The 24,451-nt window shown below is 36.5% G+C and overlaps 1 protein-coding gene across 1 annotated transcript; it reads left to right on the top strand.

Annotated features, from left to right (window-relative positions):
* The first annotated feature begins 1,709 nt into the window (after window positions 1–1,709).
* Window positions 1,710–17,998, top strand: LOC107825659 (uncharacterized). Its single transcript, XM_075229150.1, has 15 exons — window positions 1,710–2,240; window positions 4,205–4,343; window positions 4,538–4,757; window positions 4,848–4,948; window positions 5,836–5,957; window positions 6,031–6,122; window positions 7,054–7,159; window positions 10,562–10,716; window positions 11,524–11,648; window positions 15,216–15,325; window positions 16,305–16,402; window positions 16,497–16,744; window positions 16,890–17,286; window positions 17,354–17,443; window positions 17,591–17,998. Exons 1-14 carry the CDS (start codon window positions 1,839–1,841, stop codon window positions 17,427–17,429), a joined length of 2,391 nt encoding a protein of 796 aa, XP_075085251.1. The 5' UTR covers window positions 1,710–1,838; the 3' UTR covers window positions 17,430–17,443; window positions 17,591–17,998.
* The last annotated feature ends 6,453 nt before the right edge of the window (window positions 17,999–24,451 follow it).

Genomic DNA, 24,451 nt, shown 5'->3' with positions numbered 1-24,451 from the left:
GAAATAGCAGGCTAGTGAGCGTCTAAAGGGTGTCAATGGTTCGGTTCGGTCGGCTATTTTATAAAATATATATTGTACCAATTGAACACTATATTGTTAAGCTTCTATTGACACCATTTTCATATAAGAGGACGTGGAAGGGGAGGAAGTGCTAGTGGTGGAAGAAATGAAGGGAGGGAGTAAATTGGGTTAGGGAAGGTGACATGGCATGCCACGTGATATTTACCTCGTCGAAATATTAGTGTAACATGGGATTGGTTGTCCACCTTGGATAGATGTAATGGAGGAAGGGTATATTTGAGCCATTTGGATAACTGTAGGGGTATTTTTGTGCTGATAGTGTAACGAAGGATAAAAGTGATCATTTTCTCATAGTAGAGGGGCATATTTGACCCTTATCCGTATATTCAATATTAATTACACAATTACTATTCAGAACACTTTTTATATTTACATGATTCTACTATTTTTACTTCTTATCGGCATTATTAATGTCTATGTTGAATTTTGTTGAAATGATATCATTACTTGAAGATTTATTTGGATGATTGCAATGAGAATGGAGAATTTTTTAGGTAATTAAATATGAATATTTCATTTAGATAGGCTCAAAATTGAAAATTCAAAATATTCCAACCGATTAATCCGAAATCGAACTTAAAAAATTCGATCCAATCCGAGCTTATTTGGGTTGTTATTTTTTCAATAAAAAAATTGAAAATCCAAACCAAAATTTGTATCTCCAATCCGAATCGCACGAATGCCCACCCTTACTTCCATGGTCAACGAAAGGCAAATTTACATTTTTTCACATTCAAATCATATTCAAATATTTTTTAGAAATTTAATTTTTAGAATATTATTAAACTTATGTTCACATTACCTGATAGAAGGTTGCTATCAATATGCTCTACGCTACGGTAATTATCAAATTGTTAGACTAAAAAATATGTGAGAAAGACATGAAATATATGACTAGTTTAAGTAGAATTTTATGAATGTAATATATTATAAAATAACTAGATCCATAATTAAAAAACCTTAAGAAGGTGTTTCTTAGAGCTCGTTTGGTACGACGGATAACGGATATTTAATCCCGAAATTAAATTTAAGATGAATTTATCCCATGCTTGGTTGGAATAAAACCACAATAAAACTAATTCCAAAATTGTCTAGTATTTATTTTTATCTCTATGGGACATTGGAATAATAATCCCAGAATATTGGACCCGTTTGGCCATAGATTTTGCCAAAATAAATTTGGATTTTATTTGGCAAACACATGTTTGGCTTAGATTTTGCCTACATTTTGGCAAAATCCCAAATTACATAACCAGCTCAATAGCTGGTTTTGGCCCAAAATATTACTATTATATTTTTTAAAAATTGCCCCAAACTTTTGTATTTTATAAAAGAGCCCACCATTTATTATTTTGTAACAATATTGCTTCGTCTTCTCTGTCACCTGATAGTGTATCATGTAATTTATTATAAAAATAATAATTTTGTATCAAATTTATTTATCTTCAAGATTATGATTTACGATAATATAATAAATATTATTAATAATAATAACGTTGGATATTTGTGATAGTTTTTAGAACTTGCGTGTACAAGTCATATTTCATGTTTTTACAAAATAAATTGTGAAAATAGTACATTTGAAAATGAAAAATGATAGGTCGCTTTTATCAGATGGGACTTACCGTCCGAAAAAATAAAAGAGGTGTCGTCTCCTAAACGACACCTCTCCAGAGTCGAGAGGCGAAAAAGATGAGAAAAAACGACAGGAAAAATCATCAGAATTCCTAAAAATGTCAAATTAATCTCACATTTGAATGTCTCCTCTTCTTCCTCTTTATCCCAATCCAACAAAATTGCGGAACAGATCAAAAGGCTTAGGTTTGAGCTTTTTGACATTCCCAAAAATCAAATCATTCCGCAAAATGGTGGTGCCTTTATTACAGGCACCGGAATTTAGGAAATTAAGGAGATCAGCTTTAATATTGGGCCTCTCCAATGCGCTTATAATAATAATGGGAGCTATTATTGTAATTATTACGCGTTATTCGTGTGGAGAAAAGGATATTGCGCCAGTTTTTGTTATAATGATGGCTAGTTTTGTAAGAATTGGTGCTATGATTGGAACTGGTATTGCTCAACAAGATACTGCTTCTAGTATTTTAACTTCTCAGCCCGATTTGCCTGATTCTCAAGCTGCTATTAGACACCAAAGACGGGTAAAAAATTAACCTTTTTTACCTTTTTTTTTTATAGTAGTTTTGATTATGTGCAACGGTGAAAAATGTTATTTTTATACTATTATGTGGCGGTGTTTGATTGAAGTATTAATTTGACTTCAGTATGGAAAAAAATTGGCTTAGGGATTATATTAGTGACAGTGGAAGAAAATGTTGAACTAGTTAAAAGTTTTGTTTTTATTTAATAAAATGATGACATGAGTTGAGTTTAAATGGAAAATTGAGGATTCATATGGCCGATCCCAACTTGTTTGAGACTCAAGCGTAGTTGTTGTCTTTAAGAAGTTTGTTTGATGAAGAACTTTACATCAAAGTTCATCTATTTTTCATGTGGAACGAGACTTTGAAAGAAATTTGAATGTATTTTTTCATAGCTTTGATCCAAAGAAGAAAGGGTTTTGTAGAGTTAAGAGGCTTGTACCTACTCGTTTCTTAGGTGATGTTACAAGATTATCACCAAAGCATTACATGAGAGAAGAAAGGTGGTCATTGGATTGAAAGCAGTTTACTTCCACTGTTCCACAAAATTCAGTCAATATTTGATCATGGCTGGGATACAAGAATGTAAAGCTGGTGGCTTTCCTTTAGTATTGCCATACACCTTAAAAGGCTGCTGTAACTAGTTGGCAAGGGCATATGAGGTGACACCTCAAGTCCATAATGGATGACGGTGCCTAGGTGCGTCATTTGGTAACATAGAAAGAAAGGAATTACAAGTGTTTCGAAGGAGGATCAGAGGCATCAATTTGTTTGAGTCTAGATGTTCACAGGCTAATAAATTTTGGTGTTCGCTGAAACTTGTGAATGAATTTTGACACTTTTCTGGACTTCATAGACTCTTTGCGTACGTAATGGAGTTATAGTCTTTTACCTTGATGTAGATATTTAGCACATTATTCGTGGTGCTTCTACTGTGAAAAGTACCTTGTATATAATAAAACATATACTCAGTAACATTTGGAATAAATTAATTATCCATCTCCAACATCAGTATCAGCATCACCACCACCGAGACCCAATACAGATGTAAATCCACGAATAATCAGAATGTCAGTAGCATGCTGTACGGTCTGATCATAAAATGCATATTACAGCTTGTATTGAATTGTATCATAACTCATATTTTATTAGATATGATAACAATGTTAAAACGAAACCAAGAAAAGAGAGAAAAGAATTCGAATTAAAAGGTTTCTACACGGTTGTTGCTTGTCTATTCCTTTGTATGGTAGTTCCTTGTAGTTCCCTTTTGAAATAGGGGGATTTAAACGGTTGGTTTCCTATTATACAAGAGTATTTTAGAGTAGCTAGTTGATCCTTGAATCTGTTCCATGTAGGCGTCTTAACACAATTGGATGTATCGCCTTCTATACGCCTTTATATTTTTTCTCTTACGCAAGGTAGGGTGCAAGGTAGGGTCTGCTTAAAATTTTACCTGAATAATCCCAATTTTATTTGCACACACAGCTGGATTAGGCATGTCTAGTATTTATTTTCCAGATCCAGACGTCATAATTAGCCTTTTAGACAGATCTGCTGCTCTTTCTCTCCTCTGGTTTTTAGCATTCGCATGTGTATTTATTTTATGATTGTTGATTTGGACTGTATCTTATGGTTGAAAGAAATGGAACTGTCATCGGAGGGCATCAACATATTTGAGCATGGGATTTTTTTCCTAATGTAAAGATTATAATTGCAACATCTAGCCAGACATGCAACTTTTGTTTATTGTTTACATTCATGATTTAAACAGATTATAATGCCAGCCTGCTGCTTTAGTATATTATTACTTTACTTTGGCAAGACATATTCATCTGCTGTGATGGGCATGTGATAAAATTATTCTCCTTTACCAAGTATTCTCTACGTGTAAAATCATTAGATCCCTCTGAAAGACATTTCTTGTTTGTAACATATTTTTGGGTTTTACGTCTTGATTACAGAGGAAATATAGGAGACTGTTATTGTGGACCCGAATTGCCTCAGTAATTACAGTGGTGCAGCTTCTTGGGGCTGTTTTTCTTTTGTTCAGTGTCACAAATCTTTTGCATCGTGATACAACATCAAGCAACTGTCTGAGAGGTGATATGGAATTGTATGCGTGCCTTCTTGAAAATTTTGATCTAATTACAATATTTTACCTTATCTTTGCTTTTTCATTCTCTTTTATTGCCTGCTTAGTTAAACCTGACTACTATGTTTGTAAATAACACAATCAACCGACATCTTTTTATTTCAGTCATCAAACTGAAAATACTTGTGAAAGTATCTTGCAGGGCTTCTCTCAAATGGTTCAAGGTGGCAACGCAACATGCTTATTCTTTTTATGGTTATTATATCTTACGTGGCTCCAGTACAATGTTTTGCTGGAGCTGAGGTCCTGAGATGGAGGTCTTTCTATGCAACAGAAGATAATGCATGGAAGGCACATTATAGGGAGGTCTTTGATCATGGCATTCGTGAAGCTTTGTGCTGTCTGGGACGGGTCAAATACTTGTAGGCCTCTCTGCATATGTTGACCACAGGATTTGAATTGTCATTCAGATTGTTTAACCCGCTTTCTTTGTTACTCTGTTTCCTGCATAGGACTGTGCTAGAGGAAGATGAAGTTTGTTCTGTGGCACAGTTACTTGGTGATCTTGTCACTTACCGTGCATCCGGGACAGGTCATTTGGAGCTCTTAGCAGGTTAGTGCTGTTGTAGGAGTCTGTGTTTTACTTTTATTTCTTTATTTGGTGCATGTAAAGTATACAGTTCACCATTCTATAGAAAGTGTTGAAGAATATGTAGAGTGGTGCAAGACCTTAAAAAATCCTTTTGGATGCCTTTTATACTTGATTGTGGACATGAAAGGTTCTTAAAAAACAAAGCTGTTCTATTATTGTATTATGTATTCTAACATCTCTTCCAAAATCATGCTGGTTGAACATATACCTGGAGAAGCGTATCCCCAATTTCCAAACTCATGAGGATACCTCTTTAGTTTGTTACGTGCATTCTTGTGCAAGCATATCTGACAGTAGGGATGGTAGAGAAACAGAGCTAAAATCATGGGCTCTACCTCGCTCTCAAACCTTCACTTACCCAAAAAAAGGGCAAAAGAGACATAGGATTATGCACATTTATCCACAACTAGTTTAGGTCCTTTAGGATGTTTGGGTGCTGCAGTTCTTTCAGAATGTTGCAATTCAGATGTTTGGAGTGATTTGTACAAGGAAAAAGGGGTATTAATTAAGAAATAGTTATTCAAGAAGTCACAAAGTTTCTTGTTGAAAATAAAATGGAAAAGAATAAAAAGGTCATTTGAAAAAATTAGAGATTTTAATCAGAGGGAGCTAAGAGGAGAATTCTTGTTCAGTTGACATGATCAAGGTTTTGTGTCTTGTTTTGCGATCCTTTTCTTCGGTAAGTTCTCCTCCAACATTACTGTAAAAATGGTAGTGATGAATGCTAGAAGTGCTTTAAGTATTGGATTTGTTTTCTACTTGCTCGATTCGTACTTATTCACTTTGGAAACAAGCTTATCTCTTTCTATCAGTAAGGTAAAAAAAAATGATCTCTTCTTGATATTCAGGACTAGCTTTATTGCAGAATCCTCGTTCATTCTCGAAATTGTATGAAGAGTCAATGATCGTACCCATGGAAAGGATGCGCGAGGCTGCTTTCTTTCATCCGTTTGCTGAAGCAGCCTATACGGTATGACAACAAGGCATTTCAATTTGACTTGATTTTCGTTCTCCTTATTTTGACGTGGAATGGTCAATTGCAGGGTCTATTACTTGATATAGGAAGAAATCCTGTACTTTTTTCATGTTCATGGCTCTATAGGCAAGGGATTCTTGCTCCCTGGCTATGGAACAGGTAAGACACCTACTGGTATATCTTGGTTGTAGATCAGCAACTTTGGATTGTTAAAGCATGAAGCAACATTTGCTTTGTAAAGTTGAAAAGAAAGGGTTTCAGTGGAAAAACATAGAAGTTCATTTGGCTGCAAGTCATAAGCTTGCATATGGGTGGATTATACATGGGGAAAAATACCAAGAATGAAGGGACTCCTCTAGGAATTGACAGGATGTGAGATCTGGAATATTACATAGAAGATGCTCGAAATTTATGAACAAAAAGGATCGGCAATTTCGGACAAGTCGCCAGAAAATGTGAGTTTAATGTTTTATGGGAGGGACTCGAGCTTTGTACTACGTGGATAGACGGGAGCATGAACGAGGTAGCTTATGCTTTTTCATCCTCACTATCTGGTGAAACAAACAAATGATTATTCCCTTAAATAGACCATTACAGGCTCCAACTGTGGCTAGTAAAAGAAGTAAGCTTCTTCAGATCACTTCGAAGAGCTTTGGCTTAAAGGAACTCTCTGCTTAGACTTTTTAAATCTGAAAGATCAAGATGCTCGTCACTCTTAAGTATCCTAAAAGCAAGTTGGAGTATCAGACATACATACACGGTACGATCCGTGGTGCATGATAACAGTTGTTCCACTCAGGGGACTTCAAATGTGTGTCTAGTCTAGTGCTGGTGCCAGCAACTGATTTTATCATAAAAGGATGAATGGAATTATGTAGATTCTCCTAGCTTTCTTGATTTATATTCAGAGATCTGATAATTTAAGATCCAGCTTCCTGCTAAGGATTATTGACTTCATTAAATCTGCTTCATTGGACAAATCACGAACCCTTATTTTTGTGACACTAAGTTATTTTCAATTTGTTGTTTGATATTATCACTGTTACTTGATTCTTCTTTTCTTTTTTGAAATAAAATTCTTTTGATGTAGGCGACCTTTACTCGAAGGTGACAACTGGTGGCGAGGCCATGCAGCAGCCTTCTTGAAACATGTTCATTTGTCAGCACATATGCTCAGAAAAGGGCGTGTTAATCAAGTAAGTCTAGCTTTAGATCTATAGGCTATTTTAAGCTGCTGATATTTTGCAATGACATTCCTAAGATCTGATCAGTGATCACCTAACCATCCAGCTTTGGTGCTAATAGACTTTAGTTTAATATTATTTATTGATTGTACAAGTTACCTTTGTAATATCACCACCACTTTTTTGATAAGAACCAGTTTATCAGGATATTGTGTCCTATTATCTATTTGGTTGTATGTTTCTAAGGACATATTGAAACGATGTGATCACCTTACCATGTGAAACTATATTTTTGATTCTAACAACAACAACAACAACAAGTCAGTGAAATCCCACAAGTGGGGTCTGAGGAGGGTAAAGGGTACGCAGACCTTACCCCTACCTAATGAAGGTAGAGAGGCTGTTTCCGAAAGACCCTCGGCTAAAAAAAAGTGAAAATGAAGCAATAAACAGACAGTAGCAACAACCAGGTAATTAGACATGGGCACAAATGGAGATACATGCAACAAGAGATATCTAAGAATACGACACTATAAAAATAGATTCAGTCTTGATGGAAATAATGACACAATATGAAATAGCAAGGGGCTAGGCATAGCAAAATACAAGAGTAGTACTAATACTATTGGGATGCCTAGACGAAACTCTAGACTGCTTGTCAACCCACAACCCTAATCCTCGACCTCCACACCCTCCTATCGAGGGTCATGTCCTCGGTAAGCTGAAGTAGCCCCATGTCTTACCCAATCACCTCACCCCAGTAGGCCTCCCTCTACCCCTCCTCTGACCCGCCATGGTCAACCTCTCACACCTCCTAACCGGGGCATCAGGGTCTCTCCTCTTCACATGCCCGAACCATCTCAGCCTCGATTCCCGCAACTTATCTTCTATAGGAGCCACGACTACCTTGTCCCTAATATACTCGTTCCTAATCTTATCTCTCCTGGTATGCCCACACATTCATCTCAACATCCTCATTTCCGCTACTTTCAACTTCTGAACATGAGATTTCTTGACTGGTCAACACTCGACTCCATATAACATGGCCGGTCTAACTACCGCTTTATAACTTGCCCTTAAGTCTAGGTGGCACATTCTTGTCACACAAAACATCAGAAGCGAGCCTCCATTTCATCCATCCCGCTCCAATACGGTGTGCGACATCCTCGTCGATCTCCCCGTTACCCTATATCACAGTCTCAAGATATTTGAAACTATCTCTCCTGGGGATGACTTGTGTATCCAGCTTCACGTCCACTCCTGCTTCATGATCCCCAACACTAAACTTACACTCCAAGTACTCTGTCTTCGTCCTGCTCAACTTGAAACCTTTAGACTCCAGGGTCTGTCTCCACACCTCTAGCCTAGCATTAACCCCACAACGCGTCTCATCAATCAGCACTATGTCATCTGCAAATAATATACACCATGACACCTCTCCTTGAATGTGTCGCGTCAACACATCCATCGCAGGGCAAATAAAAATGGGCTAAGAGCTGATCCTTGATGCAACCCCATCTCCACTGGGAAATAGTTTAAGTCACCTCCCACAGTCCTCACCCAAGTCCTAGCTCCATCGTACATGTCCTTATTCACCCTAATGTACGCTACTGGGACACCACTAATCTCCAAACATCTCCATAAAACCTCCTTAGGGACTTTATCGAAGGCTTTTTCTAAGTCAATAAACACCATATGCAAGTCATTTTTCCTCTCCCTATGCTATTCCATATGCAAGTCCTTCTTCCTCTCCCTATACTATTCCATCAACCTCCTTACCAGATGAATGACTTCTGTAGTCGATCGCCCTGGCATGAAACCGAACTGGTTCTCCGAAATAGACACACTCCTTCTCACCCTCCTCTCCACCACCCTCTCCCAAACTTTCATGGTGTGACTCAACATCTTGATACCTCTATAGTTAATACAATTCTGGATATCACCCTTGTTCTTGAATCTATATTTTTGATTCTAAGTTATTTATAAACCATGTGAGGTCTGAACTGTCAGTTTGTCATTTAAGGCCTGTAATTTCATAAATTTGAATTGCTTTAAGCCTAATTTTGGAAAGCGGCCCCTTGTTGTGTGAGGCAATGCAAGTTGAGGGGCAATGCAACTTCACTGAAGTGTATGCATGCTTAGACAGGAGAAGCTCAAGACTTCAAGATAAAAAAACTTTGTTTTTGTCTTTAGCAAGCCCATCTCATCGTGAAATGCGGGGAAAGAAGATAAGGCAGAGGTGTTAGATTATCCAGGTTGAGGAGATCGGCGACATTGAACTATAGCATAAGTGTTAGGAACACTTCCTACGACTTACCTAGGCCTGCTGTTAGGAGTGTCGCACGAAGTTTGCTCTATGGAATCTGTTATGAGAAGTGGAGAAAAGGTTAACATGATGGAAGAAAAGATGTTTAGGGGACATGAAGGTCCTAATCAAGAGCACCTTGTTTAGCATACCAACATATTACATGTCTCTCATGTGCACACTTTCTGTTACTGAAAAGTTGAAAAGATACCAAAAAATTTCCTTGTGGGAGTTTGAAGGAGTGGAAGAGTCTTTTGTATAAATTAGTAAACCTTCTTATTTTATGTTCATTCTTCCATCATCTGTGACATTCCATTAGTACTAGACAGGGGTGTACGCAAAACTTTTTATAAGCGGTGTCGTATTTACATAAATAAAAAAATATTATTTAATATTATTTTACCTCAAGTTGAAAGTCTCCGCAGCCTCAAATTTTTAACAAAAATTCTCCTCAAAGATCTTCAAAAAATATGTCTAGGTATAGATTTGAACCAACGACCTTTACAAGCCCAAATATAAGCTTGACCAGCAGACCAAGAAGCACTATCTGCTAGGAAGCGGTGTTTACTATATATTGCTTTATTTTTGCAGAATAGTACTAGATGTATGCTACTTTTGTAGAGAATCATGTTTTTGTATGACATTTCTCTCTTACAAAAAAATGTTCCTTTTATGACGTTTCTTTAATTTTTATGTATGTCTAGTATGCGGGAATTTCCTCTCCCATTTATTTAATAAAACTTAATACTTCACAAGTGAAAATTTCTAACCCCTTTTTGCTGCTGAGATGGGAATGGAATCTGTCTGAGCAGTAAGAAGTTTAGTAGAGGAATGGACGATATAAAGGCTTCGATTAACATAGTAGTGATTTCCAGGCAACAATTCCTCTACATCCCTCAAAAGTTTGCCATGCCTTTTTTTTGAATATTGTGAATCAAGTGAAACCATGAGTACTAAAATATGTCTTATTTTGGATTTTTTTTCTTTTTTGGCAGAAATAGGTTATGTATATTATTGTTCCTTAGATATTGTCTTTCATTTTTCTTATCCAGAAAAGAAATATTGTCTTTCATTTCAGAAAAATAATATCTTCTATATCTCTTTTTCAGGGAAAGTGTAAAGCAGCATACTTTATTGTGGTTTTGCATAATGTGAATTCCGTTGTAATTGCTGTGAGGGGAACTGAGACCCCCGAAGACCTCATAACTGATGGTTTGGGCAGGGAATGCTGCCTTACTGAAGGAGATTTAGATAGCCTGCTACAGTAATCTCTCTCTCTCTCTCTCTCATTTTGGTCCTTTCTTGTTGCACATGCACATTCACATGCACGTAAATCCGCTTCTGGCATCACTTTCAGACATCCTTTGACTGCCTTCCTTTTACCATTATATCATTTTCTGTCTGTTTTGCATTTCTATCAATGTGTTTTACGTAAGCTAGAGTTCGTTCCTGTAAGTCCGCACTAAAATTTACGTGTCAATGTCAAAATAGAGTCACGCGTGCCGGAGAGCATTGAGTATATTGTTGTTCGTAAATTCTGTAAAAATTTCCAAACAGTTTTAAAAAGGTTTGGATCGGTCCACCCATTTCCTAATGATCTTGTGTTGGATGTTTAGATTCTTTCATAGTACGGGGAAGGGGGAGGTGTTAGAATCCCAAGTCAGTTAAGTGTATAGGATGTAATTTCCTTATATAGTCTTAGGTAATCATTGCCCTTGAGCTAACTTTTGGAGTTGAGTTGGGTCCATGTCCATTTTCTCTATAGAAGCAATGTTATATAAAATTCAATTGAGATTCACAATAGTAACACTTCATACTATTCAACCTAAAGCTAAAACCATAGAAAATGAAGGAAAACTGGTCTATAAGCACATAATAGAATTACTGTTTGTTACACTGAGGAACCAGGAAGAGATTGAACATTCGCTGTAGTAATGTGATGTGATTTTCTTTTTGCTTCTATTGCTGCCTAAATTTCCCATACTTGGTTTCTCCATAGGATCTATGCAGTCAGCACTATTTGACGATTCTCCTGTTTTTTTTTCTCTTTTAATACACCATTCTTTTTCAGTGGCAATCATTTTGACCCGTGCATTCGTCAAAGGGTGGTTTCATCAAAACCACACTATGCACACTCAGGAGTAGTTGAGGCCGCACGTGATCTTTACATGCAAGTAGATGGAAATTCTGAAGATGGTATAGTGTATTGTTTTCTGTATTATTTATTGATTTCCCTGTTTTTCTCTGGAACAATTTTGAAACATTCAATTTTGTACTGTTGTTTCACTTGTACAACTTACAAGCAAGCAATCTCTTGCTGTGTTTTGGTGAAAGCACTGGCTAAATGGTAGTATTTGTTTGTGACCCTGAAATGATTCGTAGCATCTAGTATACTGAGAGTAGTTATTAGTGCTAGAATTACAGGTTGATATGTTTGATAAGGAGTATATGTAGCCAAGGACGTTATAGAAGGTTGTCATCATGCTCCAACAAACTTACCAAGAGCTAGAAGTTCTTGTGCACATGGGTATTCCTTTAAAGTCCTGAACTGCTGAACATGAGGGAGAATGAAATTGTATAGGGAGGTGGTGGCTGACCATCGTCCATCATTGCTCCTTGAAGACTGTCAAAACGGTATTTCACTGTGAAGATTATCCATCAGTGAAGTTCTACACTGGAAATTTCCTGTAGTCATGCCTGATTGGGAGATTTGACTGTCAAACAGGGTTCCAGAAGCTATTGTAGACTGGGGTTTCTAGTGTGTGGAACCCGATAACAGGCTTGAAGGTGTCTTTGTTTTGATTCCCATTGGAAGCTAAAACTAACAGAGTGCTATGGAATGGGCAGAGGTGGGTGACCGATTTATTCATGATCCACAACATGTGGTCTTCTAAAACTGGCTGTTTAGGCTTGCAAAAAAGAAGTGTTTTGTGGTGATAAGCGTAGTTGGACCCATTCACTTATTGCGTCTGAACTTGTTTTGGGGAGTTGGGAATTTATGCAATGGTTTCTTTGATGTGGAAATTAACACGAGTAACCCGTCATGAGCTAATTACATCATTCTTTCATCTGTCTTGATGTACCCAGCGTCAAATGTGCATGGATGTAGATACTGTATGCAGATTCTAAATGCAATAAGAAATAGAAAACAAGTTGCACTGTCCCATACTTGATATATGCCTACACCTGTATTGAATTCGTATTCATAGACGAGTTTATGTAACATAGGTCAAGAGTCAATTTATCAAGTAAAAGGTGTGTAAAATTCTTGTTGTATGCTAACTGAAGATGGATACATTTGCTGTAGAACTTGGATTTACTTGATTTGAGCACCAAAATCACCAGGATGCCAATGCAGAGATGGATGTGAGTGAGGTGTTGGATACGAGTTGGTTAGCGAGTTCCCATAGAAGACAACTGGTAAGTATGAGGGTCCTTCCAGAGAAGATGGCTACTAGTAACGACTATCTCTGAGTTTTGCAGAGATTTACTGTACGAAAGAGGATTGGAAAACATGAAAGAAAGTTTAAGTTGGATCCTCCTTTGGCCAAGACCATTGGGCTGAAAAACAAAATGCTGTAATGGATTAATTAGCAATCACATTCGTTTTTCTCCAGCAAGATAGAGGAATGGCTCATAATGGGTCAGACTGCAACATTGCAGTGACTGGTTGAATGTCTAAACACGACGGGACCATGTTTAAACACTTCAAACCAGTCTCTTAAGCCCAAGAAGGTGAATCTTTCTTAGGTTAGACTGTATAGAACAAGAAGACGGAGAAGAGAATCTGCCCTGTAGTAAATGACTATTAAAATATAATCTTAGGAGTTCTAGGCCATGTATAATATGTTAAGTAGTTATTTTTCAATCCAAACACAGTTAATAGTTATTCTCAAACCCAACTTTGAACAAATCGCCGAGGATCTTGGCAATTGTATTTTATTCCTGCCCTGCTTAATATGGTGTTTTTATTATCCCCTATATTATTTTTTTCAGAATTTCGAACATAATACTGACATAATAATTTTGGCTCTTCTTCCAAGTAAAAGTAAATTTAATGCCTGAAAGTGTACCCTCTATTATCTCTCTAAATACCGACCTATAATGATGTTGGTGATCCTCTTTCAACTTGCTTCAGTATTTTAACATAAAAGATTCATTTTGAAAGGGTTGACGCAAATTTCGTTTTAACTTTTCTTTCGCTATAATTCCAGCTTTAAAGGTAACAAATATCTTCTTACGCTGTCAGAAATAACTTCTATTTTCTGTTCTCTGCATCACTCTTCATGTGGTTTTTCAGTTTTTGCTCATTCTTGAGGGTTTTCACCTATGAAATGTTATACTGTTTGTCACAAATATAGTTTAATTTATAGAGCTCAATGTCACGGGCCGACTTCCTTACGCTAGCCAACGGCACCGACTCGCCCGTGCGGCGCCTGCAGTTCCCCTCGCTGCAGGCCAGCCTATTTCCTTTCCCAGGTTTTCAAGCACGATCCTGTGCATGTTGGTGGGACTCGCCCATGAGGCTCCCCCAACTTGTGCTGCCCGTAAGATGTCTAGGCACTTGGCCCTAGACGTGTTGTGGCGCTTCATCTTAGGATCATAATCCATGCGCGCCCTGGGGGATTGGCATAGGACATGTCTTGTCCTTAGCCCAAGACTGAGCATCGCTCCCGCGTGCACAGCCCAATCCTCAAGCTTGACACTCGCCTAGTGCATCCGCAACTAGCTCGTGCTTCGCCTGAGTAAGGCAACCTTTAGTCCTTGGCCATTGTCATGCGCGTCTTTCGTGCCATGCCCATACATAGCCCTCGCGACACGCTTCCATCCCGAATAGTGTAGTGTCGCCCCACAACTGCACATTTAGGCCAACGGACCCTTGCTTGCATGGTTGAACCCAAGCCATGCTCACAAGTCGACACATGATGCCCCTATGACAGGTGCGTCAAGTATCCAATCGGCACGGAGGTCTCCTTCCAACATTCGGCAGCCCGCGGGATTGGCCGTCCCACACATCGAGCCTCCAGCGCCTACTTGATTCCCAACGCTAGCCCGAAGGCGTTGCGCCGTCCATAGAGTTCCCTAACTCGTATGGATACCTAGGACACTCCTTTGAGTCATCCAAGCAGGCCCTTGAGGTTGTCCCCAAGGTAGCTCGTTCGATACGGCTTGGTGGCAGCACGTATGGGGGAGGCAGGTCGGAGCTTTCATCACCTATACCCTCTTATATATGCTTAAAATTAAAAAGCCCAAGTTGCCCGAGTAGACAGATCTACGTCAGACAATCAGAAGGGCCTTTTCTCACCAGTTCTTTGCCGAAATCACAACCCCAAAGTGCGGGTTGTGACATCAAAGTGCTATTACGGATGGCCCACACAGTGTACAGGATTATATTCTGATTGACAGGCACCCTACAGTATCCATGTCGGTGCCTCTTATGCTCATTCCTATTAATTGGTTCTGCTAGGCAGTGTGTCATAAATTTCTCTATTTTGCTTCGTACAAGGAAGCTGTGGTTGAGTTGTTTCACCTATTATCAGTTTATTTTTCTTGATTCATATGCTGATTAGTTCAAGAAGATGCTTAGTAGCTGATAACTATCTGCCTCTGAGGAGTGCCCACATGTAGCTATTGATATATTTTGTTATGAGATAAACTCAAACACGTTCATCATGCAGCGAATTGCTCCTTTGTTTCCCCTTTGAATCAATCCCCCACATCTTATGATAATTTGTGAATATATGTGCGCTTCGTCTATATCAGGTGGATTTCTCTCGTCATTGCTGGGTGTAGGATGTGAGTGTGAGGGATATGGTTTGCGAATAGTGGGGCATTCCCTTGGAGGAGCTATTGCTGCATTACTAGGAATGAAGGTATGCAATTGTCAGCTAATGAAATGCATTCTTGGAACTTTTCTTCCATCATGTTTGAGCGCTCTTTGTATAGGACATATATTGCCGTTTTCTTCCCCCAACCCCTTCCCCTTTTGGTATCCGAAGAACAAAAGAAAAAAATATATTTTGCGATAATTGTATTGGTTTTGTGTCAGTGTCATTTTTGCTTCATTAAGCATCTGGATTCAGAATAATAGATGAGTATGGTCCAATCAAATTCACTGCTTTGTTTATCTAGCTGATCTTCTTTGTTAAAGTCACTTTCTTACTTTGGTAAAGTGTTTTGACTAAATATAGTAATTTGATATTTTTATGGATAATAATCAGCTCAAATAATATGATGTCAATAGATTTCATCAGCTATCCCTAAGGTATGATCTGAACTGGACTACATATCTTCAAAATATATATTACTTGAACATGCAAGACCATCTAATAGAAAACACAGTTCCTTTAATGGATAACTGAACTGCTGGTTATACACCCTGATTTTTTGAATAAACTCTTTTTTGTGTTAACAGTTCCAGATTTGTTCAAGCAAAAAAGAATTTTTTTGTTATGCTCTCTGGATTCAAAATCTTATCTTGGTGTTGTTGGTGTTGTTTCTGCTTCATTGTCATCTTCCCTTGAGCCGGGGGTCTATCGGAAACAGCCTCTCTACCTTCAAAGGTAGGGGTAAGGTCTACGTAAACACTAACCCCCCTACCCCCCTCCCCAACTTTGTAGGAGTACACTGGGTTTGTTGTTGTTGTTTGTTCTCTGGTTTCAAACCCTAGTTATGTCAAGATATGTGAAGTTCATCTCTGTTCTTCTAATTTTCCTAATGGTCACTTTGATCTCCCAAGGTGCTTGCGTACCTCAATGTATTACCTATCAGTTCTTTGTTTAATTATATTAATTTCTGGAGTTAGTACATCTAGCCTATTTACAAATCAAATTACTATATTTTGCTGAGCAGCTGCGCAAACAATATCCGGATTTACACGTCTACACATATGGTGCTCTCCCATGTGTGGGTCTGGTGGTAGCAGATGCTTGTTCAGAATTCATTACCAGGTATTGCCAATGTGTTATTATCTCTGCCACAAAACTGAGTGTTGCCGCTCATATGCTATAAAATTAACTTCCACTTTTATTGACATCTTTTCAGCATTGTAAACAATGATGAATTTTCAGCGCGCCTTTCAGTAGCATCAATTATGAGACTTCAAGCAGCTGCACTTAGGGCACTATCAGAAGATGGCACTGTTGATATTACAACAATTTTTAAACTTGCTCATCACTTTACTTCACTGAGTGTCTGTCAGAAAAGCATGAACGATGGAGAATCGTCAGTGAATTCTTTGACAGCAATGTCAAGTTGTACGAACGAAATCAACCATAGCCAGCTTGAAAATGGTACTACAGGACTTTTTTTTGAATATTCCGTGTGAATACATGCCTCATTTAATCATGTTGTGTTTAGTTAACTGTATTTGTCTGCAGTTTGTTCTATTTGTAGCTATCTAACTTTTTCATGCAAAAATGCTAACTATTTCTGCAGGATTGGCAAAGCACGAACCAGGATCCTCTTTTTTGCATGACATAGATACAGATTTTAGCTCTGATGATAAAACCGGTTCAACTGATTCATCAAATCGTTTCAACAGTCCTTTTAATTGTTCTACTTCTGATTCAAGTCCATTTGGTGATCCTTTAGCCGAATTTATGGAGGCTGTTCCATCTTCTGAACATAAGTCATCATTGAATATCCCAGAGTTGTTTTTACCTGGTCTTGTTATCCATATTGTGCCACAGAATGATGGCCTTCATAAACCATTGTGGAAACGCTGGAGAACTTGGGAGAGAAGCTGCAGGTATAGGGCCTATGTAGCGAAAAGAGAAGCATTCAAAGATATAATAGTATCGCCATACATGTTCCTGGACCATCTACCTTGGAGGTATTTGATTTAGCATTCTTATTGCAAATAGATGTTTTCATAGACATACTAATATCTACTTCATCAGATGTCAGAATGCATTGGAAAATATACTGAAGACCAGAAACGTTCATACTCCAGACGAGGCATCTGAAATTGTGTGATTGCCGACAGTAAGGTCAGTTGTCACATCGTCAACTTTGTAGTCCTTGATGTGTTCTTCTTAATGGTTTATCCATCTCTTGTACTTCCATTGTATTTTCTCAAAAAGAAAGCCAATTCACTCCCACTTAGATTCTGAACAAACATCATTATGGCAACCTAGGTCTCATTGGAAAGTACGGATTCATAGACATGACCAGGACAATTAAATGAACAAGCATTTATTTTCAAGGGTGTAACAGATCAACAAAAGCATGTCTAGTGTCACTTTTCCCGAGAAGATTCGCCATTAGATTGCTTATCATTGTTACGTCATCCTCTCTTCAGCTGTCTTGTTACTATTATACTGATTTCTTTAAGGCAGTAGATTATTCCGATCAATATATTCCTCAAATACGATGTATAAATATCCTTGCATAAATTGTTTTGTATTAGATGAATCACTACCTCAGAAGAGCCGTACCTAGAACTGCGTCATAAGAAGTCAGTTGAATCATTTTATGTAATTGTATAAGCACTTTTGTGATTACTGCTGAAAAATTCCTTAATTTCTGTGAGAGTTCAATTAAAAGTGACCGATCGTGTCATCTCTTTTCTTTTTAACTGTGAAAGGACGAAGAAACTTTGAGAGAAGGGCATCATAATAGCACAAAGTATGGATTTATTAGGAACTTGGTATTTGCAGGAATTTCTTCCTAGTTCTGATTAAAGAAAATTGGAAGTAGTAGTTTCTTTGAAGTACATATGTTGAAGGCCTAATTAAAGAAGTAAAGTTTTTCGACTTTAGCTGAAGCACTTCGATAAAGGTGAAGCATTATAATCAATATCATATAAGTTGGTAGAAAGTGTGAAATTACAACAAAACTTTGAAAATTCATCTCTCGTGTTAGTTATACATTACAACATCAATAACAACAAACCCAATAAAATTTCATAAGTGGGGTTTGGGGAGAATAGTATTTGCACAGACCTTACCCCATCTAGTGAAGGTAGAGAGGTTTTTGATAAACCCTCGACTCTCACAACGTTGTTGAAAAGAGATACAGTAATGGAGAAGCCATGGAATAAGATAATCGAAGCAAAAGAAACAACCAGTAGTAATAGAAATTTACGTACAAGCAAATGCGAGAATAATATTAATGCTACAGATAAGGAAAAAAAAAAATACTCTCGATTATCTGCTAACCATCTATCCTAATTATTGACCTTCACACCCTTCTATCAAGGGTCATGTCCTCGGTAAGTTGCAAATGTGTCATGTCTTGCCTTATCACTTCCCCCAATACTTTTTTGGTCTGCCTCTACCTCTCCGTAGATTTGCCATGGCCAACCTCTGGCACCTTCTTTGGTGTTATTTATACGTTATTTTGAAAAATTATGTCGACGAAAAATTCTTGACCAACAGATTCTAACAATGTAAATTTCGTATCATGATATAAAACAAATAGTTTCCATTGAATTTTTTAGAATGTGATTATTTCCAAAAATAGTTGAAGTATGGCATAATTTCAAAAATTCATATCTCACTCGTTCTAATTCCGTTTCTTATGGGTGATATGTCTCAAAAATGACACCAGGAATCCACTTTTAGGATTACTATATAAAGCATATATAACCAGTCTTTGCAAACTTCTTCTTCTTCATGTTAGCTTTGTTATCTTCCCTGTGTAATAATTTACTATAACTAAGGATAAAAGCTATGTGATGATAAATATTTGAGAAACTATGAATATATGAATGATGAGAAATATTATCTTTCTTGGAATACTGAACACCATTAAGTACTACTATGTACCATGATTATTCTTAAGTTATAGATAAAGTGGTTCTTTGTTAGGTTAATGTGCTAGAAGTACAGCCTAAAGTAAGTGAAGGGCCCAAGAATTTAAGGGCCCAAAATTACTATTTCTCTAATTAATTCTTATTATTGATAAATATATTTCTTTTTTTCATATTAATGTTGATTTCTTCCTCTAACTAGTATAACCAAATTAGTTTTATGCCAATCTTATCTTATGTTTTTACTGAATTATTTTTCTCTATTGTCATGTAACTATATCTCATAATTTAACTTATCATTTATTTTTCTCACATAAATTATACTTCCGATGTTCCAATTTATATGAAGGTGTTTGACTGGGCATGAAGTTTAAGAAAAAAAAGAAAGAAAGACTTTTGAAACTTGTGATATGAAACAAATCATAGAAACTTGTGTAGCTAGAAATCATCTCATTAAGGGTAAACAAAAAAATTTACAGTTAAGTTATTACCAAATATAGAAAGGTATTCTTTTTAGGACGGACTAAAAAATATCAGACAAATTAGGACGGAGGGAGTATGTTTTCTAGGTTCTCTCATTTCAGTTGTGATGCAATAACGTTAAATTCATTCAATATTTTGTACTTTATAAAATCAAGTTCTCATTTTTTTCATTTCACATACTCACTTGTCTAATTTTTCAAACAACGATGCTCATTAAATATATATGTATATATTTAAGGCCTCTTATTAAGACTTTGCTTTAGGTCTTGGATGCTATTGAGTTGCCCCGGTCAAGTAGGGAGTTGGAGGGAATATTTTTGCAAATTAGTCCCAATCATGGAAAACTTCAATTTGGTTACTACTGCTATTGCTGCTTTGTTCCTTTTCTTCTTCTTCTTGAAAGAGCAAATAAAGCTCAGTTATTTAATATATGAAAGATCAGCAGATTACAATTTTTCGTCTGATTTCAAACTTGATACTACTACTTTTCAGATGAGTTATTACATCCCGTTTAAACTTAATTTTAAGGGCCTTAAAACTATTTACATTCGGCAGCCAAAAAAGTGTATAAAATCTGTATAATGTTTTTTTTTTACTTTTAGGCCGCATTTTTTTTTTTTTACTTTTAGCCCACATTAGAAACTATTTAAAAATATACAAAAAAAATATTTTTTTTAGCTATTATTTTGAAAGCGGTTATACAATATCATTTTACCAAAATTGTTTTGTCTCAAATTTCACAATGTTCATGCGGCGCCAGAAAATAGATTTCTTGTCGAGATGTCTTCGGCAAAGTAACTAACAAGTTACATCCAGATGTATATTTTAGTGTTCAACATTAATTATATGAAAAATGATGTTCACATCTTAGACTATAGGCTTTTGTATTTCCTGCCAAATGGGCATATTTTGCATGGTTCAAAAAGAGATTGACCAAATTACCTATATTGGGACCCTTTTGTTGCATCTTTTCCCAACACAAAAATCCAATAACGTGAAAAAGAATACATAGACCAATTCAAAAAGCAATTTTATGTTTCTTTTGGAGTGGACAAAAACAAAAAATGTTGGTGTCCTTGGTCAGATGTTCAAACTGTAGCAGTTAAGAAAGAAGAATGAACAAGAGCTGCAGCCTAATTAGAAAAAAGATGTTCCTAAGTTCTTTTTTTAAAAAAGGGTCAAAAATGTCACTGAACTATTGAAAAATATTTAAAAATATCCTCCATTCATTTATTGGGCTAAAAATACCCCTTCATCTACCTTTTTGGTTCACTTATGCTCTGACCGTTAAATCAATGCTGAATTTAAAAAATAATTATTTAAATTCCACGTGACAATTTCTTATTGGTCGAAATTAAAACATCTAACCTATTAGAAAGACCCACCCATATCTACCCGTTTTTCGGACGAACCCACCCCAAACACTAACCTCACCCGAATAAAAAGTTCAAATGAAAAAAAGATGCCCCACTTCCATCTAACCCATGAATTTACATGTGTTCATTTTCTTGATTAATCTCATGTATATCATTATCATCGAATAAAGGTTCATGAAGAAATTAAACAAACAAGAAAAGCTTAGCATGAATGAGCCAATGATTTTTTTGACAATAATGTTGGATGAAAAACTAGGGGTAGTCCAACGGTTTATAATATCTTACAAACAATCATTTTGAGATCTTTCCGTTATGTGAAAATGATTAAATTAAACTCATCTTGAATATAATGCAATTTGTGTCTATCATGTAAATTGAACTAGATAACATAACAAGAAAAAGAAAACCACGCAGTAAATTTGCATCTATATGTTTGCTGCAACTTCCATGGAGCTTTTGTTCCATGGAGTTTGATAGAAGTTGGGCCTTTTTTTTTTTAGTTGAACTTTTTATTCGGGTCGGGTTAGTGTTTGAAGCGAGTTAGTACAAAAAACTGGTAGATATGGGTTGGTCTTTCTAATGGGTTAGATGTTTTAATTTTGGCCAATAAGAAGTTGCCACGTGGAATTTAAATAATTATTATTTTTAATTCAGCATTGACCTAACGGTCAAATGGCATAAGTGAACCAAAAAGGTAGATGGAGGGGTAGTTTTAGCCTAATAGGTGGATAAAGGGTATTTTTAAACCTTTTTCAATAGTTTAGGGGCATTTTTAACCTTTTTTCGTTTAAAAAATAAAATTATTGTCTTATACTTAAACACACTATGCGTTGATGACTTGAGAATAAGGCTGGCAAGTGGGCCGGTTTAGGCTCGGGACCGCAGGCCAAACGGGCCAGGACCGTTAGGCCCGATTTTAGTGGGCCTGGGCCGGTCTCGTGGGCCGGTCCTATGCTTTGGGCCCACCAGGACCGGGATCATTTGGCCCGATAGGGACTGAGACCGGACCGGTCCCTTCGCGGGCCAAACGGTCCCAACGGTCAAAAATAGTAGTTGGGCTGTCAAAAATAGCCGTTGACTATTTATAAAATAGCAATTTAACTCCCCCTCCCCTCCTCCCCTCCCCCCAACTTTGTTTTAACTCCAAACTTTTTATAATTACACTTTTTCTCTATTTTCAATTATAAATACCCCCTCATTCTTTTATTTTTCTTACAAAATCATCAATCTATCACAATCTCTCTCTAATTTTCTTCTATAATTGCTACTATTGCTTACTTTATTGTTACTAAGTGTATAATATATAAGCTATATATATATATATATATATATATATATATATATATATATATAAAGATGTATATATAGTATAGTATAGTATGTATATATATATCAAGTGTAAATATGGGATGATGGAAGATCAAGTTTTAGCTCAACTTAGATTACAGTTTCAACTAATTTTCCACTCTTAGATATATTATCCTCTTTACCGACTAGCTACACCAGTAGAATAGCTAAATATAATGTCGCTTAAAATGACAACAGAGAATTTGGCAGCTGGTGACCCCATTAGCCGAATAAAAGATGTACAATCTTATATCGTATTATACTATATGTAATACGGCTAATGGGGTCACCAGCTGCCAAATTCTCTGCTGTGATTTTAAGCGACATTATATTTAGCTATGCTACTGGTGTAGCTAGCCGATAGAGAGGATAATATATCAAAGAGTGGGAAATTAGTTAAAACTGTAATCTGAGTTGAGCTAAAACTTGATCTTCCATCATCCCATATTTATACCAGCTAAAAAGTACCATACTTTGGTCATTTCATGTTTCTCTCTCTCTCTCTCTCTCTCTCTCTCTCTCTCTCTCTATATATATATATATATATATATATATATATATATATATATATATATATATATATATATATATATATATATATATATATATAAGCTATATTCGATATAATATTAGCTAAGCTAATATAGCTTATATATATATATAAAAGCTATATTCAATATTAAATATTGAATATTAAAATTTAGGATGTTAAATAAAATTTAGGTCACAATTCTATAATAAAATTTACAAAGTAATGCCTTAGATGTTTTTTTTAACATCCTTTTGTCTCTAATATCTATTTATTTTATTTTTTTTAAAAAAATTCGTTGGGTCCACTTAGCCCATTAAGGCCATTTAGCTCGCGGGCCGGGACCGTTTAGTTCCGGGCCGTTCCTACAAAAAGACCATTGGATCCGGGACCGTTTGGCCCGTTTAATTTGGGACCGGCCCGGGATCGGAACCATTTAGACCGGCTCACTTGGCCCGTTTAGACTCGGAACCGGCCCACTTGCCACCCCTACTTTGAGAATGAACACAAAGGTAGATTAGATATGAAAATAGTCTCCTGTGCAGGTCTGGCAGCTCTCAGCATAAGCTTCCCAAGACAAAGCAAAATGAACCAAACATTTAACTTTTGTAACATTCTTTTCATTAATAAATTTATTTATGTCTGAATTCTAGCAAAATGAAGCATCTGTTGGACGTGAGAATATAGTTCCATATCCAATAATGACATAAAGAAGTTATATATATGGTTATGAATACTTTGAATAGTGCGAGAATTTTAGGAGAAAATCGCTTGAGCTTAATATTAAAAGAAGCTATCTTTGTTCCTCGACGAATTGGTAAACTAACTTTGCTTATGGGTCATGTGATACTTAATTTCGTGGGAAGATTGTTGGATGTTCAAACAAAATCTCATATTAAAAGAAGTTGTATATAATATTTATGACGCTTTTAATTGTATGAGACATTTTGGAAAAAAATCGTACAGGATTGGTAAAAAAGAAGATAGTATAAACCATATTGGTAGTGTTTTCGGGCTAGCTTAGCTCAATAAAACTAGTTTCAAAATGCTGGAGCTTATATATGGATTTTTTAAAAATCCAATTCTTATATTCTAGGAAAAAGGTAATCTATTTCTCATGCTAGTTATTCTTTAGAACTTGTTTTTTTATGGCGACTACGCAGCAATTGTAAGACAAAAGTTTAATTATTCTACAATATTAGAAAGTTTGCTCTTTTTAAGCCAATTATACAATTTCTGATCATGTGCATGCTTTAGCTACGTAACCAAACACTAGTATTCTTAAAGGTTGAGAAAACTTTGTCTAGTGCATAATTTATAAAATGAAGCGTGGCTTTAATTGTGAGATCTAGTCAACAGTAAGAGAAATAGCGCCGCACTCTCAAGGAAGGAATGATGTAGCCAGTCTATTCTGATATAAACGTCAGTGATTGATTCTACAACTTGAACCAGTGACATGTGAATCAATCACGGAGAAGGAACTCACTGCTTTATGGACAAACGGAGTCAT

The sequence above is a fragment of the Nicotiana tabacum genome, chromosome 14 (genome assembly GCF_000715075.1).
Source record: "Nicotiana tabacum cultivar K326 chromosome 14, ASM71507v2, whole genome shotgun sequence".
Taxonomy (NCBI): domain Eukaryota; kingdom Viridiplantae; phylum Streptophyta; class Magnoliopsida; order Solanales; family Solanaceae; genus Nicotiana; species Nicotiana tabacum.
Note: the sequence above shows the minus strand (reverse complement) of the source record. Positions and strands in the feature narration are given on the sequence as shown.

What these genes read in the sequence shown, in the direction of transcription:
- LOC107825659 (XM_075229150.1), top strand. Translation starts at nt 1,839, where the DNA reads ATGTCTCCTCTTCTTCCTCTTTATCCCAATCCAACAAAATTGCGGAAC. An exon ending in CTATTAGACACCAAAGACGG is followed by an intron (nt 2,241 to 4,204) that starts GTAAAAAATTAA and finishes TCTTGATTACAG; the next exon opens with AGGAAATATAGGAGACTGTT. An exon ending in TCATTTGGAGCTCTTAGCAG is followed by an intron (nt 4,949 to 5,835) that starts GTTAGTGCTGTT and finishes CTTGATATTCAG; the next exon opens with GACTAGCTTTATTGCAGAAT.